This window comes from Pomacea canaliculata, linkage group LG14 (genome assembly GCF_003073045.1).
Source record: "Pomacea canaliculata isolate SZHN2017 linkage group LG14, ASM307304v1, whole genome shotgun sequence".
NCBI lineage: Eukaryota > Metazoa > Mollusca > Gastropoda > Architaenioglossa > Ampullariidae > Pomacea > Pomacea canaliculata.
The window spans coordinates 12532142-12557157 of record NC_037603.1 but is presented as its reverse complement, the minus strand read 5'-3'; the positions used below and the strand labels follow the sequence as shown (position 1 = coordinate 12557157).

Genomic DNA, 25016 nt, shown 5'->3' with positions numbered 1-25016 from the left:
CAAATGACGCACACAAGACGTCAGACCTAAGACGTCATTGTACACGATACAATACGAGACGAGACGTACACAAGACGTCAGGCACAAGACGTCATCGTGCACGAGACCTACCACAATTCACTACAGACAGCAACACAAACGGACGCCTTCCTACTTGCACTGTACACAACTTTACAAATGTGTTGTCGGGAATCTTTTATTCACCTTCAATTATTTTCTTATCGGATTCACTATTCGTCTGCAAATGCTGTCCTATTAATTAAACTTAATCATGGCGCCAGATAGCTAAATTATGGCGTCTGACCTTATTTTTTTCTTCTCCAACTCTTGGTTGCGAACTTTGCCTAGACAGTTGATAGAGTTGCCGTTAGAGTCGATCGCTTCCTTGCAGTTTCCTATGTTTTCTCGTCAAAACACGAGACATTGGCCTTGGGAGGTGTGTGTGTGGGGCTGGACACGTTTGTGACAGTTATAACTTCCCGCTTCAAACCCTTCTGTAGGAAAGACGTCACTACAGTACTCACACGTTATTCACTTACAACCATTACAGTCACTCACTTACAATCATTACAATGTTCACACGTCATTCACTTACAATCACTTCAATGTTCACACTTCATCCACTTACAATCACAGCCTGCAGTTCACCAACCCCCCCTGTGGGACCCCGGGGTATGCTTGCCTAGCAAGCATTGCAAGAATAGGGTCCCTGCCATCCAGCCAGGCATGTCGTAAGAGGCGACTAAGGTGGACACCTCACCTAGAGGTAAAATAGGTTGTGGTAGGGCTAACAACCCCACCATGTAAAAAAAATCCTGTTACAGAAACTAAAACCAGAGAACTCGTCACAGATGGCGAAGGTAATGAAGCACACCAGGAGACTGGACTAATGACGGACGACAGCCAAACCCGAAAGGGAGCTGGCGCCCCGACAGCGGATTTACTTAAGCCGAGGCAAAAGTTGAGGGTGGGGTGCTGGAACGTCCAGACCTTGTACCAGACTGGCAGGATGCTCCAATTAGTCAAGGAGTTTGACAACTACAACTTGGACATCCTGGGAGTCAGTGAGGTCAGATGGACCGGCACGGGAAAGAGGAGACTAGCGTCAGGACATACCATCTTGTTCTCAGGAAGATCAGACGCTCAGCACTCTGAAGGAGTAGCTCTACTCCTCAACAAGAAAACAGAAAAGGCACTGCTGGAATGGAAGCCTTATGGACCCAGGCTTTTGAGAGCAAGATTCCATTCCAAGTACACCAAGCTGACAGTGCTAGCCTGCTATGCACCAACAAATGACTCTGAGGCAGAAGACAAGGATGCTTTTTACGATCAGCTCCAGGCAGCCTCAGAAAGCGTTCCAGCCCACGACATGTTGCTCATCATCGGCGATCTCAATGCCAAGGTGGGAAGTGACAACACCTGCAGGGAGCATGTCATGGGCAAACATGGAATCGGAAGCATCAATGACAACGGAGAGAGACTGGCAGACTTTTGTGAAGAAAACAACCTACTGATTGGAGGCACACTCTTCCCACACAAAGACATCCACAAGGCAACATGGACATCACCAGATGGGATCACAAAGAACCAGATAGACCATGTCATCATCAACCAAAAATGGAGGAGCTCACTTCAAGATGTTAGAGCCTACAGAGGAGCAGACATTGCCAGTGACCACACTCTTGTGATAGCCACAGTTTCTCTGAAGCTGCGTCGATCACAAGGAAAACAGGCACGTCAGCAGAGAGTGGACTCCGGCAAACTAAAAAATCCAGCCACCGAAAGGGCCTTTGCTATGGAAGTAAAGAACAGGTTCCAGGCACTAGGAGACCAACAAGAGATGACCTTAGACGACTTCAATCGAGTCTTACAGGAATCAGGAGAGAAAATACTGGGCTTCCAACGGAAAAAGAAAGAACAGTGGATCAGAGAAGAGACATGGAAGAAGATAGAAGAGAGAAAGTCAGCCAAACAAAGAATCAACAGCACCAGATCTGAACGCCTGAAGGAACAACACAGACAAAGATATGCAAAACTGAACAAAGAGGTAAAGAGGATGACAAGAACCGACAAAAGATATCACATAGAGAAACTGGCAGATGAAGCAGAAAATGCAGCAAGTAAAAATGACCTGAAGACACTGTACAAGATAAACAAACAGCTAAACAATGGGTTTAAGAACAGTGATGTGCCAGTGAAAGACGTGAACGGTAATGTCATCGAGGGAGAGGCAGGAAAACTACAGCGCTGGAGGGAGCATTTTGAGTCAGTTCTGAACAGACCAGATCCCCCTCAGCTTGCAGACATCCAGCCAGCAGCTATAGACCTTGACATCTGCACAGACCCACCAAGCCTGGAAGAAGTGACAGCAGCAGTCAAGACAATGAAGAGCGGCAAAGCACCAGGGGCAGATGGAATAACAGCAGAGATGTTAAAAGCAGACGTGAATGTGACAGCTCCCAAGCTGACTGAAATCTTCAGGCAAATTTGGGAATCAGGGCAGGTCCCTGTTGCGTGGAAGACAGGGCTCATCTTCAAGTTATCCAAGAAAGGAGATCTTGGAGACTGCAATAATTGGAGGGGCATAACACTTCTTTCCCTCACCAGCAAGGTCTTCAGCAAGATTGTTTTGTCAAGACTGACGGCAACTCTTGAGAAAGACCTCCGACCACAGCAAGCAGGATTTCGCCCTGGGCGATCCTGCTCCGAACACATCTTCATTCTGCGACAGATTCTGGAGCAGAGCAACGAATGGAACACACCGCTGTACATCAATTTCATCGACCTGGAGAAGGCTTTTGACAGCATCCACCGCGAGTCCTTATGGAAGATCCTGAGGCATTACGGAGTCCCTGCAAAACTTGTTCAGGTCATTGCAATGCTGTACAGCGATTTCAAATCCCAGGTTGTCTGTGACACGGAGCTCACAGACCCCTTCAACGTCAGTACCGGGGTGAAACAGGGCTGCATTCTGTCGCCGTTCCTCTTCATCCTGGCCATGGACTGGATCATGAAGACTTCCACCGACAGCGAGAGGAGAGGGCTCAGATTGACCATGACTATGACAGCAACAACAGCACTGGAAGACTTGGACTTTGCTGATGACATTGCCCTGCTGTCACACCGCCACCAAGACATGCAGGAAAAAACAAAGGCCTTCTCAGAAACAGCTGGAAACCTTGGCTTGAAGGTCAGCACAAAAAAGACTAACAGTATGAGAGTGAACGCCAGAGTCCAAGACAGCATCAAACTAAATGGAGAAGAGATTGAGGAAGTTGACAGTTTCACCTATCTTGGGTCCAAAATGTCAAACACTGGGGATGCGGAGGTGGAGATTCGAGCCCGACTGGCGAAAGCCAGTCAGGCCTTTGCCTCACTCAGGAGCACATGGAAGGCAAAAAACATCAGCCAGAAGATCAAGCTGAGAATCTTCAAGTCAAATGTGATCAGCACCCTCCTTTACGGATCAGAATCTTGGAAGATGACCAAAACCATCAGTAACAAGCTTGACGTCTTCCAAAACAGATGCCTCAGGCGCATACTTAACATCTTTTGGCCAAACACCATCACCAACGAAGAACTCCACCGAAGAAGTGAAACCGAGTCCATCACCACGCAGGTTCAACGAAGGCGTTGGCGATGGATTGGACATGTGCTCCGCCAGCAGACAGCAGACCTTTCCAGAGTCGCCCTACGATGGACTCCAGACGGCCGAAGAAAACGAGGCCGCCCAAAGGAAACTTGGAGAAGAACAGTGGAAAGGGAGATGAAAGGAAAGGGCTGGACATGGGGTCACCTAGAGCGTGTTTCAGCCGATCGACATCGGTGGCGGACTCTGGTTGAGGCCTTATGTGCAACCTGATGCACAAAGAGGAATAGATAGATAGATAGTTCACCAACCCTCCCTTCCCCGAACAAAGACTTGAAGACTTGTGAATTGTGAAGAACTGTGAAGTATCATGCAGATCCTCTATGAAATTAGGCACAAACCTACTGTATCGTATATATATACACATGTATATATACACACACAGACGATGAAAGACTAAGGTCAAAGTGCACATATCAACCAACAACGATACAAAAGACCAACATCCACTCATTTCGTGGCCCAACGTCAGAATGTTTAAAACTGACACTGTACTGTATGTATGTTAGATGTCTTGTTGGGAGTTTCATTTAGCTGTACTGTTCACTGCTTCTTTCTGGTAAATATACCTGTTAACATGATGCTGCTATGACATAATAAAAAGTGAAGTTTCTTTGGGTTGTTTAGAACTTACCATGTAATTATTAACATTTGAATTAGACATGCTATGTAAAGATGTAAAATAAAATATTTTAAATGTATTTGATATGTTTTGTTATTCTTAAATAATAATTTATCTTTAATTTTAAGACTGTTAATCGCCTTTAATATGCAGCAAGAAATAATACTATATTCAGATTACGGCGCGACTCGCGGATCAACACGTGAGAAAGGATTGTGGTAAAAAAAAAACATTTATTTCTTCATTATTTATTGTAATTTATGCATTATAAAAACATTTAACCCGCAGTAAAGCAATTTGCACCCCAATCACCGCGGTTAATGGCCCAACACTGCACACACATACCTTAAAGGGATTCTAAAGGCGAAATAAAACTGCTTAGAATCGCGTAAAGAGTAAGATCAATGTGAATCTCGTCTATTTATATGTGTGTTCATGTGGAAAACGTTGAAGGTTTTTAGTAGAATGTTGTGTTTAATAAGAGAAATGACACGGGACTCTTTTTTCGCTTCCACGAAGTCTCGTTCTCCGTCACGTGACCCTATGACGTGTGGTTTCCATAGTGAGAACCATGCCTCGAGAATGTGCTGCACCCGACTGCCACGTAAAGATGGAAAAAGATTCAAAATTTTATTTTCATCAGTTTCCGACAGACAGAGCCTTACAAGCCTGACACACAGAGTGCGTCATAGAATAAACAGACGACGTCAAATCTTCGCAATGACCAGACACTTCCTGTGCGTGTGACGTCATAACAAGACTGATGTCATAAGGAGACTCGTCTGCTTGACCATCTCGGGAAGCTATCGTGGTTACTCGGCGGAAGGACACAAGGGTCGATTTCACTGGATGTTTTCGATTTTTATAAACATCGGCAACCGACATAGTGCTAATAAGTGGTAATTAAGTGAGAAACGAATCCTTTATTTCTCCTGTATTGCTCTCGTGCTCTGTAATTGTAACTAAATATATTTGTGAAACGCTTGACCGTCGCCAGAGCCTTATCACAAGCCTTGAGTATCCCTTTAAATGATATTGTTATAATCAGGGATGGGCAAGCTACTTTTAATTTGTAGCCGGCTACGCTACAGCTACTTTTTTTCAAAACGTAGCCAGCTACACTTCAGCTACAATTTTCCAAAACGTAGCCAGCTACTTTGGGCTACTTTTAAAATGTAGCCAGCTTCTTTTAGCTTCTTTTGGCTACTTTGAAAAGCGTGATGTTATAACAAGTTAGCTGTAGTCAGCTGGCTGTAGCAACATACACAAACATCAAACATACACACAAAACACTATTACTTGCTAACACAAGAACTGGTTTTTATATACATTGACCTTTATTCTGATCTGAGACCACCAAAAACTCCATATTAACAACAAAATGCAAAGGTATAAAACAACCTTTTGACTTAGTGCTGATAATTTGTGAATACTGTTAAAACAAATCTACATGCTTTCAGTCCTTCATGGAATTGAACTTGACCAGAACTTTGGCCTCGAAGTTGCTGTCTGTCACCCTAGTGCGCAGCTTTGTCATGATAAGTCCTGCCAGACTGAACTATCTCTCAACCGCAGCACTGCTTGGCAAGACGGTGTTGGTGCGCAGAGAGAGTTGTTTGACCGTGGGCTATTTGTCCAGTTCATTGACATTCTGCGACAATCCAGACATCAGGAAGGTAGTTGTCTCAGGGGTGCCGGTAACTTCTTCATAAATGATGAAGTCTGGCTGTTCAGCTGAGCACTTGGTTGGGGATTGGACTGGCGTGTCCATCAATGCTGCCTCTGCAGTCAAGAGGGATCTGCATTTCTCATGCAGGGTTTGGTCCCCAGTCCACATCAACTTGCACCTGAAACAATAATATGCACAATAATTAATGCTTTGTTTAATTTCGTTAAATTTTTTTTCTTATTGTTGTTTTTTAATTAATTTTATAAAATGTACTGGTTTTATGTACTTATTCTGATTTGTAGGCAAGTGTCAAAAGACCAGTGACAGTGAATATTATGTTTTGTTTTTTTAATCAACAGCCCCCTCCCCCCACCTCCCGTCAAAAGTTTATTTTTTAATTTATTTACGGATATTTGTATAGGGCTTATTCTCGTGTAATCTGAGCTCTAAACGCTTCACATTCTTCTCATTCTCAAAAGAACAGTGACAGAGAGTAGCTTATAAATGAAGAAAAAATACACTGAAATAACGAAAACTCTCCCTCACCTTGGGTTCGACACAGTTGCAAGCAGGGTGTCTTGGTCCTTATAGGCATCAGCAAATCTGGTCTCCAACCCATTCAGCAGTAGCTAGGGGACCACGGATTTCTAGCTTGGACTTCTGTTGCTCGATGCGGGTCTTGAGGGTGTTGAGCTGAGGCAGGAGGTGTCCCAAGCCCACGCACTTCTCGCCCTGCAAGTAGTCGAGGCACATGAAATTTGAGTTCTGTGATCAAGAACAAAAGATATTAATTGTGGATACATCACCCTACTTAAAATAAAACTAGTAAAACAAACAAAAAAGGAAGAAAAACAAAAATAGTAAAACTTACCTCCAACATTCTGTTCGCCGTTTTCCTGCTCATTAACTGGGTTTCCTGGCCAGTGAGTCTGGACACGAACTTTGAAAACTTCTCGTTCTCCAGCATGAAGAAGGACAGGTTGCATTCCAACAGGTAATCAAGGACGGCGGAATTGACGTCTGCTTTGCTGACGGTACTTTCGTGTTCCACTTTGAAGAGCTTCGAGACAGAGGGTTGGTCGTCGTCTTCCCTTTTCCGCTTTCGTGACGTTTCCAAGTCTTGAGTCAACTGCCTGGCAAGCAGTGGATGTTTCCTCTAAAATAAACACATGAAAATGAAACAAAATTTTAGAAGTCCATTCAACCTTTCCACAATCTTTACAACATGTACACTCCTCTATTCCAAAAGCAGAAAAGCAAGAACATGAAGAATGAAGATCGATGAAAATCTCAACGAACTTACCTGCAAGTGCGTTCTCAAATTAAACGCCGACGTCTTGTTCGTTGAGTACTTGTTCGTGCACCCATTCTTGCATTTGAAACTATACCCACATTTTGTGGCTTCGCAAAATGTAAAAAATTTCAAATAAGGCTGGAAATTGATGGGTACGTCCATCTTCGTTTTTCAAATCGCTCCCGGTACTTCCGGTTACTGAGTGTGTCAACACACCGAGCAGTGAGAGCAGTGTACGTCTGTCGTCGTCTTGCTGACACGCTGTCGACGAATGGTCGTGTAACCAACACGTCAAATGGCTAAGTACAGTGGGGTGTCGTACCAGAAATATCACAGAGATGGAATTCCACACTGAAGTTTTCTTTAATTCAGTATCTTTTTCTCAGCAGCTGGCCTAACTTCTCTCTCTCTCCAATTCACAAAGAGGTCCCACACCACTGTCAGTCCTGTTATTTATTCTCCCTCCCCTCGAACATTCTAGCACAGACATTCTATTTCGTCGCAATAAAGACATTTTTGAACATCGCTACATTGTTGAACATCATTTCCTCCCTCGCGCAAAGACAAGACATTTTTACTGTGAACATTGCTACATTGTTGAACATCATTTCCTCCCTCGCACAAAGACATTCTATCTTTTACATTGCTGCCGTGCTGAACATTCTGGAATATAGATGCAAATCTACAACCCAAAGACATATACTTTGTACATTACTAGAGTGCTACAGTCGTGAAAGTAGCCAACATGTAGCCAAGCTACAGCTACTTTCTAAAATGTAGCTACGGCTAAAAGCTACTTTTTTTAAATTTGTAGCCGGCTAAGCTACAAGCTACAAAATTTGTAGCCAGCTACAGTAGCTGTAGCTAGGCTACAGCTACTCCCCATCCCTGGTTATAATATTCTACACATGAACCACACACAGACACACTCGCATACATTTTGGAACTTAATAATAGATGATGATGATGATGATGGATATAACTATAGACTAAAAAAGAGATATCGATGACAGTAGAGACAACGGGCCTTCCCTGCAAAACTACAAGCTCCGTCAGTTGAATGTCCAGAAACGGACAGCAAGACAAACAGCGACTGTCACATCTATCGATTAAAGATGTATAGAACTTCAGATATGTGGTGTCGGCAATCTTTATATCCGCTACAATTATTTTCTAAAACAACTGCATTTTTTTAGAAGAAGGAATTTTTTTTTCGAATTATTACCATCAGATTAAAATCTTATTGTAGAATATTTTTCCATGCTGACGCAAATACACCCGGCATAAAAAAAACAACAAAAATAATGTAGCTTATTCATATTGCAATGTAGATGAAAACAAGAAGATTTAGATAATGTACGCAATATAAACCCACATTTATGTCTGTAATCGCAGGAAGATATCAGGAACTCTCGCAACGTCGCCCCCATTATCTCGTTTTGTCTTACAGATCACACGTTTGTTTGCTGGTCATAAAGCTTAATGAAGTCTTGCACAGACTATAAATACTCTTGTTGACAAGGATCATTCTGGTGAAAAAACAATAAGCCTTACAGACTGTATCTTCAGTCCACAAACATCAGAATGAGGACGACAACGACAGTCTTCGTGTTACTAGTTGCAGTCAGTCCATACCTGTTTGATGGCAAGGCTGAAGGTGAGCTGTCTTCTGCACTTTATACGCAGGTCAACTTTTCTCTTGTATAGCAATGCAAAGATTCATAATTGTAATATAAATCTGCTTGTAATCAGAAGGATTTACCTATCAATACTTTATCATTTTTCGCTTTTTGAATAATGTTGCAATACAGTATATATCTAGCTATATTATGTTTTGTTCAATTTGGAAAAACCATATTATTGTTTTAGTAATAGTAGTATTTAGACTCAAGTGTCAAGTCAACTCTACACACTTCAAAAGTATATAGTTATAAATTTACTGGTAAACTTCATTCTTAAATTTGTTCTTTTGAAGGCCAGGCTTGGCAAACTCTCGACTATCTCAAACAGGAAGTCAGTCGGCTCTCCCAGGCGATTCCATATCTAGAAAACCTCTACCGCATAAACTATTGTGTGAGTATCGCATTTTATTTTGTCAAATTTATTCACCTATTTCCAAAACTGAAAAAGCAAGAAATATACATTCAACCGTACAGAATAAATTTATAAAGATTAAAAAATACTTAATCATAGAGCATTAAATGTTAGAATATATGTATGAGCGACTGCAGTAAGAATCTAGTGCGAAGTGCGAATCATCTGCCTGTGTACTTCAAATGGATGAAGGGATACACTGACACGACGATGCGGGACCTCTACCCACCCACGTGATAGGTTCAGGCTTTCTAATGCCATGACAATTGATATCATGCCTACAATACTTCAAAGGCATGATCGTCGTTATCCTCCTCATCCCCCAACGTGGTTACTCAGCTACACTTACAGACGTAACACTGTTATAGAACCAGACAGCTGACACTGACCCCACACTTTGTTAGAGAGAGGATTGTAGACATCACGATAGGTGGCAGTTGCAGAAAGCTTGCAATAAAGTATCAACTTATTGCTCTCATTAATCGAATTTATTGCTCCAACGCTGCTAGACACACAGGCAGAAGGAGGGGGGCCCTTGAACTTGCACTTTTCATATGTTGATGATACTATATTTTCCAAAAAATTACTTAATGACTTGCACTGCTTTTGTAAGCGTCTTTACTTCTTACCATCCCGATTTCTATTTCCTGCTTACATCGAAAAAACTCTTTGAGGTCCACAAAACTAACCTCGAAGTATGTGGACATCCACTCTTTGACCTTAGGTGTGTCAATTGTCAGGAAATCATTGCCAATTCGATGAAATTAAACTTGAGATACACTTGTGTGTTTACTTTACAGAACTACTACATACGTCTTCGCAAACAATGGCGAATAGGCAGTTATTGGGATTGGGATATAAAACGCGAGAGTGAGCAGGTGAAGCGTCAATGGTCGTCCAGCTGGAATGAGTACTATCGCTACAGATACTACTACAACATCTACAAGCAAAAGTACGATAACCTCATCCGTTATCTCCAGGAGTGCCGCCAAGCCCTTAGCTTCTTTGGTTTAAGTGAGTATTTGGTGCAACGTAGAGTAAGCTAGAGATTAGCGAGATCAGGGTTAGTTGATTATTTAGTGTATGAAATCAAGATTGCATGAGTGGAATATTGAAAACACAAATGTTCAAGTAGTTAGTCTAATATTAAGAAAACAGGACAGATTTGTCTTAATTTTAAAGCGTGTAATATTTCACTTTGCAGCATTGAGTACTCCAGCTCCTGCGATTACTACTACCAAAAACCCAACGCAAGCACCGACGACCAAAGGCGTCCCCGTTGTGCCCATAAAGACCGCAGGTGCTCCCGTTGTACCCATAAAGACGACAGGCGCCCCCGTTGTGCAAATAAAGACCACAGGAGCCCCCGTTGTGCCCATAAAGACCACAGGCGCCCCCGTTGTACCCAGTGAGACCACAGGCGCCCCTGTTGTACCCATAGAGACCACAGGCGCCCCTGTTGTACCCATAGAGACCACAGGCGCCCCTGTTGTACCCATAGAGACAACAGGCGCCCCTGTTGTACCCATAGAGACCACAGGCGCCCCTGTTGTACCCATAGAGACCACAGGCGCCCCTGTTGTACCCATAGAGATCACAGGCGCCCCCGTTGTACCCAGTGAGACCACAGGCGCCCCATTGTACACAGTGAGACCACAGGCGCCCCCGTAGTACCCAGTGAGACCACAGGAGCCCCCGTTGTTACAATAGAGACCACAGGCGCCCCCTTTATACCAATAGAGACCTCAAGCGCACCCGTTGTACTCAGTGAGACCACAGGCGCCCCCATAGTACCCAGTGAGACCACAGGCGCCCCTGCTGTACCCATAGAGACCACCGGCGCCCCCGTTGTTTCCAATAAGACCACAGGCGCCCCCGTTATACTCAGTGAGACCACAGGCGCCCCCATAGTACCCAGTGAGACCACAGGCGCCCCCGCTGTACCCATAGAGACCACCGGCGCCCCCGGTGTTTCCAATAAGACCACAGGCGCCCCCGTTATACTCAGTGAGACCACAGGTGCCCCCATAGTACCCATAGAGACCACCGGCGCCCCCGTTGTACCCAATGAGACCACAGGCGCCATTGTTGTACCCATAGAGACCTCAAGCGCCCCTGATGTTTCCAGTGAAACCGCAGGCGCCCCCATTGTACACAGTGAGACCACAGGCGCCCCCGTAGTACCCAGTGAGACCACGGGCGCCCCCTTAGTACCCAGTGAGACCACAGGCGCCCCCGTAGTACCCATTGAGACCACGGGCGCCCCCTTAGTACCCAGTGATACCACAGACGCCCCCGTAGTACCCAGTGGGACCACAGGCGCCCCCGTAGTACCCAGTGAGACCACATTCGCCCCTGTTGTACCCAGTGAGACCACAGGCGCCCCTGCTGTACTCAGTGAGACCACAGGCACCCCCGCTGTACCCAGTGAGATCACATTCGCCCCTGTTGTACCCAGTGAGACCACAGGCGCCCCTGTTGTACCCAGTGAGACCACTTTCGCCCCTGTTGTACCCAGTGAGACCACAGGCGCCCCTGCTCTACCCAGTGAGACCACAGGCACCCCAGCTGTACCCAGTGAGACCACATTCGCCCCTGTTGTACCCAGTGAGACCACAGGCGCCCCTGTTGTACCCAGTGAGACCACTTTCGCCCCTGTTGTACCCAGTGAGACCACAGGCGCCCCTGCTCTACCCAGTGAGACCACAGGCACCCCAGCTGTACCCAGTGAGACCACATTCGCCCCTGTTGTACCCAGTGAGACCACAGGCGCCCCTGTTGTACCCAGTGAGACCACATTCGCCCCTGTTGTACCCAGTGAGAACACAGGCGCCCCTGCTGTACCCAGTGAGACCCCATTCGCCCCTGTTGTACCCAGTGAGACCACAGGCGCCCCTGTTGTACCCAATGAGACCACATTCGCCCCTGTTGTACCCAGTGAGAATACAGGCGCCCCTGCTGTACCCAGTGAGACCACATTCGCTCTCGTAGTACCCGGTGAGACCACAAGCGCCCCCGTAGTACCTAGAGAGACCACAGGCGCCCCCATTGTACCCAATGAGACCACAGGCGCTCCCGTTGTACCCATAGAGACCACAGGCGACACCGTTGTTTCCAGTGAGACCACAGGCGCCCTCGTTATACTCAGTGAGACCACAGGCGCCCCCATAGTACCTAGTGAGACCACAGGCGCCCCAGTTGTACCCAGTCAGACCACAGGCACCCCCGCTGTACCCAGTGAGACCACATTCGCCCCTGTTGTACCCAGTGAGACCACAGGCGCCCCTGCTGTACCCAGTGAGACCACAGGAGCCCCTGTTGTACCCAATGAGACCACAGGCGCCCTCGTTATACTCAGTGAGACCACAGGCGCCCCAGTTGTACCCAGTGAGACCACATTCGCCCCCGCTGTACAGTGAGACCACAAGCGCCACCACGCCTTCTGTAAATTGCAGGAAAAGAGGCGGACCGTGTATATGAAGCCAAAATCCTTGCCTAACTAGAAATATGTACCGAAACCGATGATTGCAATTTCCAAAAACGGAGGGCTACGAATACAAACTGCGCTGTATTGAGAAACACCTGGAGACAGTCAAGCAATTCTTGCATGTGGTCAACCTTACAGTGATCTTGTGAGTAGCGCACATGTAAAGCATGCTAGAATGCACACGTGCACACATACCGGCATTGTCTGATTGTCCCGTTGTCTCAACTCATCTTTTAGTGATGACACTGAGGATGCCAATAATTTAGAAGTTAATTCACGGAAACAAGAGATTACTTATATGTTGAGGGTCATGAACTGAACGACCTGTTTATTTCTTGGAACGAAATATTTCTCTGCTCAGCACATATTCCAATATTTCAAACTGACACTGTACTGTCACTGTTTTAGATGTATTTTCGGGAGTGTCATTTCGCTGTACTGTCCAGTGCTTGTTTCTTGATAATTATGCCTATGTTAACATGATGCTGTTATGGTAACATAATTAAAAAGTGCAGTTTCTTTGGCTTGTTTATAACTTACTATGTAAATATTAACATTTGAATGAGAGATATACACGCCAGTAATGAATAACATAGTATTCTAATACACATTCATACACATAAACACATACACATACCTTAAATGATATTGGGATAATACTTTACACACACACACACACACACACGAGGGCTCGCGCGTGCGCACACACACACAAACACACAAACAAACAACGCTCTACGAGCCCCCGCAGACGACGATGACGATGACGATGAAGAGATTTGTAGATGAATCGAATCCAAGAGGTACAAGTTCACAGGAATGTCACTGACACAGTTATAAAGAAGATGGCGGAGAAGACTTTTGTGTTTTCCCCTCTCACTTCGCTATTTTTAGAGCATCTACTTTTCTCTTATCTATGACGTCTTTAATTGCTCCAAGTGACGTGGAACAAATGACGCACACAAGATGTCAGACACAGGACGTCATTCGTACACGATACAATACGAGAAGAGACGTACACATGACGTCAGACATAAGACGTCATTGTACACGAGACAACAGGAGACCTACACAACTCACTACAGACAGCAACACAAACGGACGCTTCCTTGCAGTTTCCTGCGTTTTCTCGTTAACACGAAACATTGACCCTGGCAGGTGTGTCCCAGATAGCATGGAACCATTTTAAAAAAATGGCTTACATGGTTTTACACGTGTCTGTGGGGGGAAGGAGGAGGGGCTGGACACGTTCATTCACTTACAATCACTTCAATGTTCACACTTCATCCACTTACAATCACAGCCTGCAGTTCACCAACCCTCCCTTCCCCGAACAAAGACTTGAAGACTTGTGAATTGTGAAGAATTGTGAAGTATCATGCTGATCCTTTATGAAATTACACACAAGCCTATTGTATCGTATATATATATATATATACATGTATATACACAGTTACACACACAGACGATGAAAGACTAAGGTCAAAGTGCGAGTATCAACCAACAACGATACAAGAGACCAACATCCACTCATTTCGTTGCCCAACGTCAGAATTGTTCAAACTGACACTGTACTGTATGTATGTTAGATGTCTTGTTGGGAGTTTCATTTAGCTGTACTGTTCACTGCTTCTTTCTGGTAAATATACCTGTTAACATGCTGCTGCTATGACATATTAAAAACTGCAGTTACTTTGGGTTGTTTACAACTTACCATGTAATTATTAACATTTGAATCAGAAATATATACCCTAATAATAAAAATACGGCATGATTAGCTACTATTCTAATACACTACCGTGTATACTTTAAACCGCGAATCCGCGCAAAATGCTTGGACTCCAATTTTGTGACACTGGATCGTAGGGACCTGGACTTGGCCTCAGACACTGGAGACAGGTGTTGACACTGTCATTTTGGCATTTCGAATGTCTGTGATAGACATGCTATGAAAAGATGTGAAATAAAATATTTTAAATATATTTGATATGTTTTGTTATTCTTAAATAATAATATATCTTTAATTTTAAGACTGTTAATCGCCTTTAATATGCAGCGAGCAATAATACGATCGTCAGATTACGGCGCTACTTTCAAAATGGTGTCTCGCGGATCAACACGTGAGAAAGGATTGTGATAAAAAAACATTTATTTCTTCATTATTTATTATAATTTATGCATTATAAAAAACATTTAAGCCGCAGTCTAGCAATTTGCACCTCAATCACCGCGGTTTAGGGCCCAACACTGCACACACACATGCCTTAAATGATATTGGTATAATATTCTACACATGAACCACACACAGACACACTCACATACATTTTGCAACTTAATAATAGATGATGATGATGATGATGATGATGATGATGATGATGATGATGATGATGATGATGATGATGATGATGATGATGATGATGATGATGATGATGATGATGATGATGGATATCACTATAGACTAAAAAAGAAATATGGATGACAATAGAGACAACGGAGCTTCCCTGCAAAACTACAAACTCCGTCACTTTAATGTCCACAAATGGACAGCAAGACGAACAGCGATTGTCACATCTGTCGATTAAAGATGTATTGTTTAGAACTTCAGATATGTGGTGTCGGCAATGTTAATATTCACTTCAATTATTTTCTAAAACAACTGCATTTTTTTAGAGAAGGGAAATTGTTATCGAAGTATTACGTTGAGATTAAAATCTTTTTGTAGAACATTTTTCCATGCCGATGCAAATACTCCCGGCATAAAAACACAAAATAATGAAATGAAGATGAAAAGAAGAAGATTTAGATAATGTACGCAATATAAACCTACAGTTATGTCTGTAATCACAGGAAGATATCAGGAACTCTCGCAACATCGCTTCCATTATCTCGTTTTGTCTTACAGATCACACGTTTGTTTGCTGGTCATAAGGCTTAATGAAGTCTAGCACAGACTATAAATAAATGCTCATGTCGACAAGGATCATTCTGGTGAAAAAACAGTAAACTTCACAGATTGTATCTTCAGTTTGCAAACCTCAGAATGAGGACGACAACGACAGTGTTTGTGTTACTAGTCGCAGTCAGTCCATACCTGTTTGATGGCAAGGCTCAAGGTGAGCTGTCGTCTGCACTTTATACGCAGGTCAACTTTTCTCTTCTAGGTCAATACACTGATTCATAATCAAACTGTTGTAATATAAATTTGCTTGTAATCAATATTTTGTCTTTTTTGTCTTTTTGAATAATGCAGCAATATAGTATATATCTAGTTATATTGTGCTTTGTTCAAACAAGAAAAAGCATATTATTGTTTTAGTAATAATAGTATTTAGAGTCAAGTGTAACTCTACCCACTTCAAAAGTATGTTGCTATAAATTTTATTTCTAAAGTTCATTCTGAAATTTGTTCTTTTGAAGGCCAGGCTTCGCAAACTCTCGACTATCTCAAACAGGAAGTCAGTCGGCTCTCCCAGGCGATTCCATATCTAGAAAACCTCAATAGCCTGAACAATTGTGTGAGTATCTAAATGTAATTTTGTCAAATTTGCTCACCTATTTCAGAAACTGAAAAAGCAAGAAATATAGATTCAACCGTACAGCATAACATTATAAAGATTGGAATATACTTAATCATAGAGCATTAAATGTTAGAATATATGTATGAGCGACTGCAGTAAGAATCTAGTGCGAAGTGCAAACCATCTGCCTGTGTACTTCAAATGGATGCAGGGAAACACTGACACGACGATGGGGGACCTCTACCCACCCACGTGATAGGTTTAGGCTTTCTAATGCCTTGACAATTGATATCATGTCTACAATACTTCAAAGGCATGATCGTCGTTATCCTCCTCATCCACCAACGTGGTTACTCAGCTACACTTACAAATGTAATTCAGTTAATGAGCCAGACAGCTGACACTGACCCCCCACACTTTGTTAGAGAGAGGATTGTAGACATCACGATAGGTGCCAGTTGCAGAACGCTTGCCATATAACATCAGCTTCTTGTTCTCATTAATCTAATTTATTGCTCGACCGCTGCTAGACACACAGGAGGGGGGACCCTTGAACTTGCACTTTTTCATAAGTTGATGATACTATATTTTCCAAAAAATCCTTAATGACTTGCACTGCTTTTGTAAATCTCTTCACTTCTTACCATTCCGCCTACTATTTCCTGCTTACATCGAGAAAACTCTTTGAGGTCCTCAAAACTAAGCTCAAAGCATGTTGACATCCGTTCTTTGAACTTTGGTGTGTCAAGTGTCAGGAAATAGTTGCCAATTCGATAAAAAGAAATTAAACTTGAGATACACTTGTGTGTTTATGTTACAGGACTACTACATACGTCTTCACAAACAATGGCAAATAAGCAGTTTTTGGAATTGGGAAATAAAACGCGAGAGTGAGCAGGTTAAACGTCAAGGGTCGTCCAGCTGGAATGATTACTACCACTACAGAAACCAATACAACATGTACAAGCAAAAATACGATAACCTCATCCGTTCTCTCCAGCAGTGCCGCCAAGCCCTTAGCTTCTTTGGTTTAAGTGAGTATTTGGTGCAATGTAGAGTAAGCAGGAGATTAGCGAGATCAGGGTTAGTTGATTATTTAGTGTATGAAATCAAGACTGCGCGAGTGGAATATTGAACACACAAATGGTCAAGTAGTTAGTCTAATATTTAGAAAACAGGACAGATTTGTCTTAGTTTTAAAGTGTGTTATATTTAACTTTGCAGCATTGAGTACTCCAGCTCCTGCGACTACTACTACGAAAAACCCAACGAAAGCACCAAAGACCACAGGCGTTCTTGTTGTGCCCATAAAGACCGCAGGCGCTCCCGTTGTACCCATAAAGACCGCAGGCGCTCCCGTTGTACCCATAAAGACCGCAGGCGCTCCCGTTGTACCCATAAAGACCGCAGGCGCTCCCGTTGTGCCCATAAAGACCGCAGGCGCTCCCGTTGTGCCCATAAAGACCGCAGGCGCCCCCATTGTACCCATAAAGACCACAGGCACCACCATTGTGCCAATAACAACCACAGGCACCCCCGTTGTACCCATAAAGACGACAGGCGCCCCGTTTGTACACATGGAGACCTCTGGCGCCCCCGTTGTACCCAGTGATACCACAGGCGCCCCCGTTGTACCCATAGAGACTACAGGAGCACCTGTTGTACCCAGTGAGACAGCAGGTGCACCTGTTGTACCCAGTGAGACCACAGGCAGCCCCGATGTACCAATAGAGACCTCAGGCGCCCAAGTTGTACCCAGTGAGACCACAACCGTCCGCGTTGTACCCAGTGAGACAGCAGGTGCACCTGTTGTACCCAGTGAGACAGCAGGTGCACCTGTTGTACCCAGTGAGACCACAGGCAGCCCCGATGTACCAATAGAGACCTCAGGCGCCCAAGTTGTACCCAGTGAGACCACAGCCGTCCGCGTTGTACCCAGTGAGACTACAGGCGGCCCCGTTATGCCCAGTGAGACCGCAGGCGCCCCGGTTGTGCAAATAACCACAGGCGCCCCTGTTCTGCCAATAGAGACCACAGGCGCACCCGTTGTGCCCTTAAAGACCTTAGGCCTCCCCACTGCTCCCTTAAAGACCTTAGGCCTCCCCACTGCTCCCTTAAAGACCTTAGGCCTCCCCACTGCTCCCTTAAAGACCTTAGGCCTCCCCACTGCTCCCTTAAAGACCTTAGGCCTCCCACTGCTCCCTTAAAGACTTAGGCCTCCCCACTGCTCCCTTAAAGACCTTAGGCCTCCCCACTGCTCCCTTAAAGACCTTAGGACCCCCCACTGTGCCCTTAAAGACCGCAGGCACCCCCATTGTACCCAGTGAGACCACAGGCGCCACCACGCCTTCTACAAACTGCAGGAAAAGAGGCGGACCGTGTATACCAAAATAAATTCCTTGCCTTACCAGAAATATGTACCGATACCGACGTATGCAATTACCAAAAACAGAGGGCTACGAATACAAACTGCGCTGTATTGAGAAACACCTGGAGACAGTCAAGCAATTCTTGTTGTCAACCTTAAAATAATCTTGTGAGTGGCGCACGTGTAAAGCATGATAGAATGCACACGTACGCACATACCGCTGATTGACATTATTTGGGGAAAATTAGGTTCAATTAAAAAATAAAGTCCGGCATTGTCTGATTGTCCGTTGTCTTAACTCATCTTTTAGTGATGACGTGGCGGAGATGATGACACAGAGGATGCCAATAATTTGAAGTGAAATCACGGAAACAAGAGAGGACTGATATGTTCAGGGTCATGAACTGAACGACCTGTTTATTTCTTGGAACGAAATATTTCTCTTTTCTGTCAGTGAGGTAAAGAAGCATGCTCTGAACGTTTTTAAAATTTAAAACCTGCTCAACACATATTCCAATATTTCAAACTGACTCTGTACTGTCACTGTTCATTTTGCTGTACTGTCCAGTGCTTGTTTCTTGATAATTATACTTATGTTAACATGATGCTGTTATGCTGACATAATAAAAAAGTGCAGTTTCTTTATCTTGTTTATTACTTCTTACTTAAATATTGACATTTGCGTAAGAGATACATACCCCAGTAATGAATAATATAACTAAAATGATATTGGGATAATACTTTACACACACACACACACACACACAAACAACGCTCGACGAGCCTCGCAGACGACGATGAGGATGACGATGAAGAGATTTGTGGGTGAATTGACTCCAAGAGACACAAGTTCACAGGAATGTCACTGACACAGTTATAAGGAAGATGGCGGAGAAGACCGTTGTGTTTTCCTCCCTCTCACTTGACTATTTTTAGAGCATCTGCTTTTCTCTTATCTATGACGTCTTTTTTTTTTTTTTTTTTTTTTTTTTTTTTTTTTTGCTGGAAGTGACGTGGAACAAATGACGCGTACAAGACGTCAGACACAAGACGTCATTTCACACGAGACAACACGAGACGTACACAACTCACTACACTCTGACAGCAACACAGACAGGGTCGCCTGCCACGTCCCTCCATTCCCGGTATAGAACTTTACTTACGTGATGTCGGGAATCTTTCATTCACCTACAATAATTTTCTTGTCGGAATAGTTGTTCGTTCGCATACGCTGTCATGCATACTTAACCATACGCAGACTTAATCATGGCGCCAGATAAAAAATAAATTATGACCTGTGACCTTTTATTTCTTCGCCAACACTTGGTTACGAACTTTGCCTTTTCTCGTCAACACAAGACATTGGCCCTGGGTGTGTGTGGGGGGCTGGACATGTTTGTGACAGTTATAACTTCCCGCTTCAAACCCTCCTGTATGGCATACGTCACTACTGTAAGCTCATATGTTATTCACTTACAACCACTACAGTCATCCGTTTGCAATCACTACAATGTTCTTACTTCATCTACTTACTCTCACTACAGTGTTCACACACCGCTCATTCACAACCATGGAATGCTCACATGCCATTCACTTACAATTACTACAATGTTCACACGTCATTCACTTACAATTACTACAATGTTCACACGTCACTCACTTACAATCACTACTACAGTGTAGGACTGTAGGGCTATTAAACCGCGAATTCGCTTAAGACACGCAAAATGCTTGTGTCCAGTCATGTGACACTGTGGATCGTAGGGACCTGGACATGGCCTCAAACAAGAAGAAAATGGAGTTCAGACATTTCGTTGCAATCTCCAATGCCAACTTATTTATTTAAAATATACACAGAAATTTTAAGTATTGGAATTTCATTCCCATTTGACGGGGATCCAAACTACTTGCATCTTTACTCCTAACTGTGTGTGAAATGTCTGTGTGAGTATGTATACCTGCCATTGTGAGCGAAGAAAAATTTCTGTCCTGGGTCTCCTCGACAGACAATAAAGTCTGTTTTGATTTTGATTTTGAACACTGGAGACAGGTGTTGACACTGTCATGTTGGCATTTCGAATGTCCGTGATAGACATGCTATGAAAAGATGTGAAATAAAATATTTTAAATGCATTTTATATGGTTCGTTATTCTTAAATAATAATTTATTTTTAATTTTAAGACTGTTAATCGCAATTTAATATGCAGACCATAATAATATGATCGTCAGATTACGGCGCTACTTTCAAAATGGCGACTCGCGGATCAACACGTGAGAAAGGATTGTGATAAGAGAACATTTATTTTTCATTATTTATTGTAATTTATGAATTATCAACAAATATTAAAGCCACGGTTAGGCGATTTGGACCCCAACCACCGAGGCTTAATTTTAATGGTCCTACACTGTACTATATACGTGAGCAACACACACATACCTTGAATGATATTGGGATAATACTCTACAGATGGTTCACACACACAGACACACTGGCATACATGTTCGAGCTGAACAATAGATTGAATGGCCACAAACGGACAGCAAGACGAACAGCGACTCCTATCACATCTATCACTAGAGATATTGTATAGAACTTCAGATATGAGGTGTGAAAAATTTATATTTTCGCTACAATTATTTTCAATAACAACTGCATTTTTTTAGGAGTGGACATTTTTATCAAAGTATTACCTTCAGATTAAAATCATTTTTCAGAACATTTTTCCATGAATACACCCGGTATAAAGTAAAAAACAAAACAAAAATGATGTCGCTTATTCTAAATGAAATGTAGAAGAAAACAAGAAAATTAAGATAATGGACGGACTAAGCCCACAATAAATTCCGCAGTTATATCTGTAATCACAGGTAGGTATCAGGGTCTCTTGCAGCGAGCGTTATTAAAACCACAAAGGGATGGTTGTCGTCGCTCCCATTATCTCGTTTTGTCTCACAGATCACACGTTTGTTTGCTGGTCATAAGGCTTAATGAAGTCTCGCAAAGACTATAAATACTCTTGTTGACAAGGATCATTCTGGTGAAAAAACAACAAACTTCACAGACTGTATCTTCAGTCCACAAACATCAGAATGAGAACGACAACGACAGTCTTTGTGTTACTAGTTGCAGTCAGTCCATACCTGTTTGATGGCAAGGCTGAAGGTGAGCTGTCTTCTGCAGTTTATAAGTAGTTCACATTTTCTCTTCTATGTCAATACAATGATTCTTAATCAAACTGTTGTAATATAAATCTGCAATATAGTATGTATATATAGTTCTTCTGTTTTTTTGTTCAAAATAGGAAAAGCATATTATTAATTTTAGTAATATTAGTATTTAGAGATTTAGAGTCAAGTGTAACTCTACACACTTCAAAAGTATGTAAATTTTATTTCTAAAGTTCATTCTGAATTTGTTCTTTTGAAGGCCAGTCTTGGCAAACTCTCGACTATCTCAAACAGGAAGTCAGTCGGCTCTCCCAGGCGATTCCATATCTAGAAAACCTCTACCGCACGAACTATTGTGTGAGTATCGCATTTTATTTTGTCAAATTTGTTCACTTATTTCCAAACCTGAAAAAGCAAGAAATATACATTCAACCGTACAGCATAAATTTAAAAAGATTGGAATATACTTAATCATAGAGCATTAAATGCTAGAAAAACAAAACCTGGAGAAAAAAAAATTAACCAGTCTTTAGACAAATGGCAAGTTCAAAACTTACCTCACCCCACTTCTCAAATCCATAACTATTTTAAACTAACTATATCCATAAAATATACATATAAATATATATATCACACTCATCCAATACTGAAATTTCTCCATTCTTCAAACATTAAAACACTCACCGAAAATGAACACAAATACACACTAACCTCAACAGGTGCAATGTTACACCAATACCTCGATACAAATCTTGTCAGGATTTGCAAACAGTCCAGTCAGGACTACAACACCAAGTCGGTTCAGGATTTGTTACAAACAAATCGTCTGCTCCAGACACACTGAGAACACCGAGGAGACTCCACTTCTCCTTGCTCCCGTCAAGGAGAAACTCAGTCACACAACAAAAATCCAAAACAGTTGCAGAACGGTTGCAATAAAATGTCAACTCATTGCTGTCATTAATCGAATTTATTGCTCGACAGCTGATAAAAAAGCAGGAGGGGGTAACCCTTGAACTTGCTCTTATCATAAGTATGTTGAGGATACTATATTTTCAACAACAAAAAAATCCTTACTGTCTTTCACTGCTTTTGTAAGCCTCTTTACTTCTTCTCATCCCGCCTACTATTTCCTTCTTACACTCCTTAAGGTCCACAAAACTAAGCTCGAAGAATGTGGACACCCGCTCCTTGACCTTTAGTGTGTCAAGTGTCAGGAAATCGTTGCCAATTCCATGAAATTACACTTGAGATAAACTTGTGTGTTTACTTACAGAACTACTACACACGTCTTTACCAACAATGGCGAAGAGGCAGTTATTGGGATAAAAAACGCGAGAGTGAGCAGGTGAAGCGTCAAGGGTCGTCCAGCTGGAATGAGTACTACCGCTACAGATACTACTACAACATGTACAAGCAAAAGTATGATAACCTCAACCGTTATGTCCAGCAGTGCCGCCAAGCCCTTAGCTTCTTTGGTTTAGGTGAGTATTTAGTGCAATGTCGAGTAAGCAGGAGATTAGCGAGATCAGGGTTAGTTGATTATTTAGTGTATGAAATCAAGATTGCACGAGTGGAATATTGAACACACAAATGGTCAAGTAGTTAGTCTAATATTTAGAAAACAGGACAGATTTGTATTATTTTTAAAGCGTGTAATATTTAACTTTGCAGCATTGAGTACTCCAGCTCCTGCGACTACTACTACCAATAACCCAACGCAAGCACCGACGAGCCCAGGCGCCATCATTGTGCCCATAGAGACCACAGGCGCCCCCGTTGTACCCAGTGAGACCACAGGTGCCCCCGTTGTATCCAGTGAGACCCCAGGCGCCATCGTTGTACCCATAGAGACCACAGGCGCCCCCGTTGTACCCAGTGAGACCACAGGGGAGTCCCTTGTACCCGTGGACATCACAGTAGCCTCCGTTGTTCCCATAGAGACCACAGGGGAATCCCTGGTACCCGTGGACACCACAGAAGCCTCCGTTGTTCCCATAGAGACCACAGGCGAATCCCTTGTACCCGTGGACACCACAGACGCCTCCGTTGTTCCCATAGAGACCACAAGCGAGTCCCTGGCACCCGTGGACACCACAGAAGCCTCCGTTGTTCCCATAGAGACCACAGGCGAGTCCCTGGCACCCGTGGACACCACAGAAGCCTCCGTTGTTCCCATAGAGACCACAGGGGAATCCCTGGTACCCATGGACACCACAGAAGCCTCCGTTGTTCCTATAGAGACCACAGGCGAGTCCCTGGTATCCGTGGACACCACAGACGTCTCCGTTGTTCCCGTAGAGACCACAGGGGAATCCCTGGTACCCATGGACACCACAGAAGCCTCCGTTGTTCCTATAGAGACCACAGGCGAGTCCCTTGTACCCGTGGACACCACAGACGCCTCCGTTGCTCCCATAGAGACCACACAAGGGCCCCTTGTTTCTGTAGAGACCACGACCGACCCCTTTGGCCCACTAGAAACTCCCTCATAATCCACAACAATCTCTTAGGGTACCCTGGAGACACCATGCGTACCTTCCACCCTGTAGAGACCACGGCAGATGGAGCACGTGATACCAACTTTTATCCTACGTTTGAGCTTGTCATTTCAGCGTCGACACCAGCGTTGACAATGAACTCATTTTATTATCTAATTTAGAAATAACGAAGAAAAAAATTGAACACCTAAATGTTGGTGGCAATGATCTCAATTACCTATTTCTTAGAACAGCTCTCTGCTCTGTCAGTAATGTTAAGAATCACTTATTGTGACTGTGTTAGGTGTATTTCCCATCGGGAGTTTCAATCAACTTCCGCTTGTTTCGTGAGATATGTTAATCACCTATTAAGAGGGCATAATAAAAAGAATTGCAATTTCTGTGGGTTTCTGTTTTCTTGATTCTCAACATTTACATCATCGTTACCCAGTAGTACAGAATACCAAAAATATTTGTGTCCCGAATATTTCGACCACGATTAAAAGACGAAACATTAAATTAAGAAAAAGAATTGGATTATTTGCAAAGTGATGTTACACCAGGAATTTTATTTGATGATGTTCACCAATTATTGGATAAACACTGATAAATACCCACACATGCTACCACTCGTACTGTTGTTTATACACATTCATAAATATCCTA

At 43.3% G+C, this 25016-nt stretch overlaps 1 protein-coding gene and 1 long non-coding RNA gene across 7 annotated transcripts; both read left to right on the top strand.

The window, feature by feature from the left end:
* Positions 1-8748: 8748 nt before the first annotated feature.
* On the top strand, positions 8749-24751 carry LOC112555645 (SH3 domain-containing protein C23A1.17-like). Of its 6 annotated transcripts, XM_025224086.1 has the most exons (5): positions 15790-15928; positions 16233-16330; positions 17154-17367; positions 23545-23670; positions 23761-24751. In XM_025224086.1, the coding sequence occupies exons 1-5, from the start codon at positions 15856-15858 to the stop codon at positions 24363-24365; spliced, it is 1116 nt and encodes a 371-aa protein (XP_025079871.1). In that variant the 5' UTR covers positions 15790-15855; the 3' UTR covers positions 24366-24751. The 6 variants fall into 6 exon arrangements, with proteins under 6 accessions (XP_025079870.1, XP_025079866.1, XP_025079871.1 ...); XM_025224085.1 differs by lacking the exons at positions 15790-15928; positions 16233-16330; positions 17154-17367 and adding exons at positions 8749-8891; positions 9210-9307; positions 23147-23354 and having other exon boundaries at positions 23545-24751; XM_025224081.1 differs by lacking the exons at positions 23545-23670; positions 23761-24751 and adding an exon at positions 17558-19340 and having other exon boundaries at positions 15498-15928.
* LOC112555646 lies at positions 10201-10563 on the top strand. The gene is made up of 2 exons (XR_003097508.1): positions 10201-10342; positions 10533-10563. It is a non-coding gene; the product is annotated as an uncharacterized LOC112555646 (long non-coding RNA).
* Positions 24752-25016: the final 265 nt, after the last annotated feature.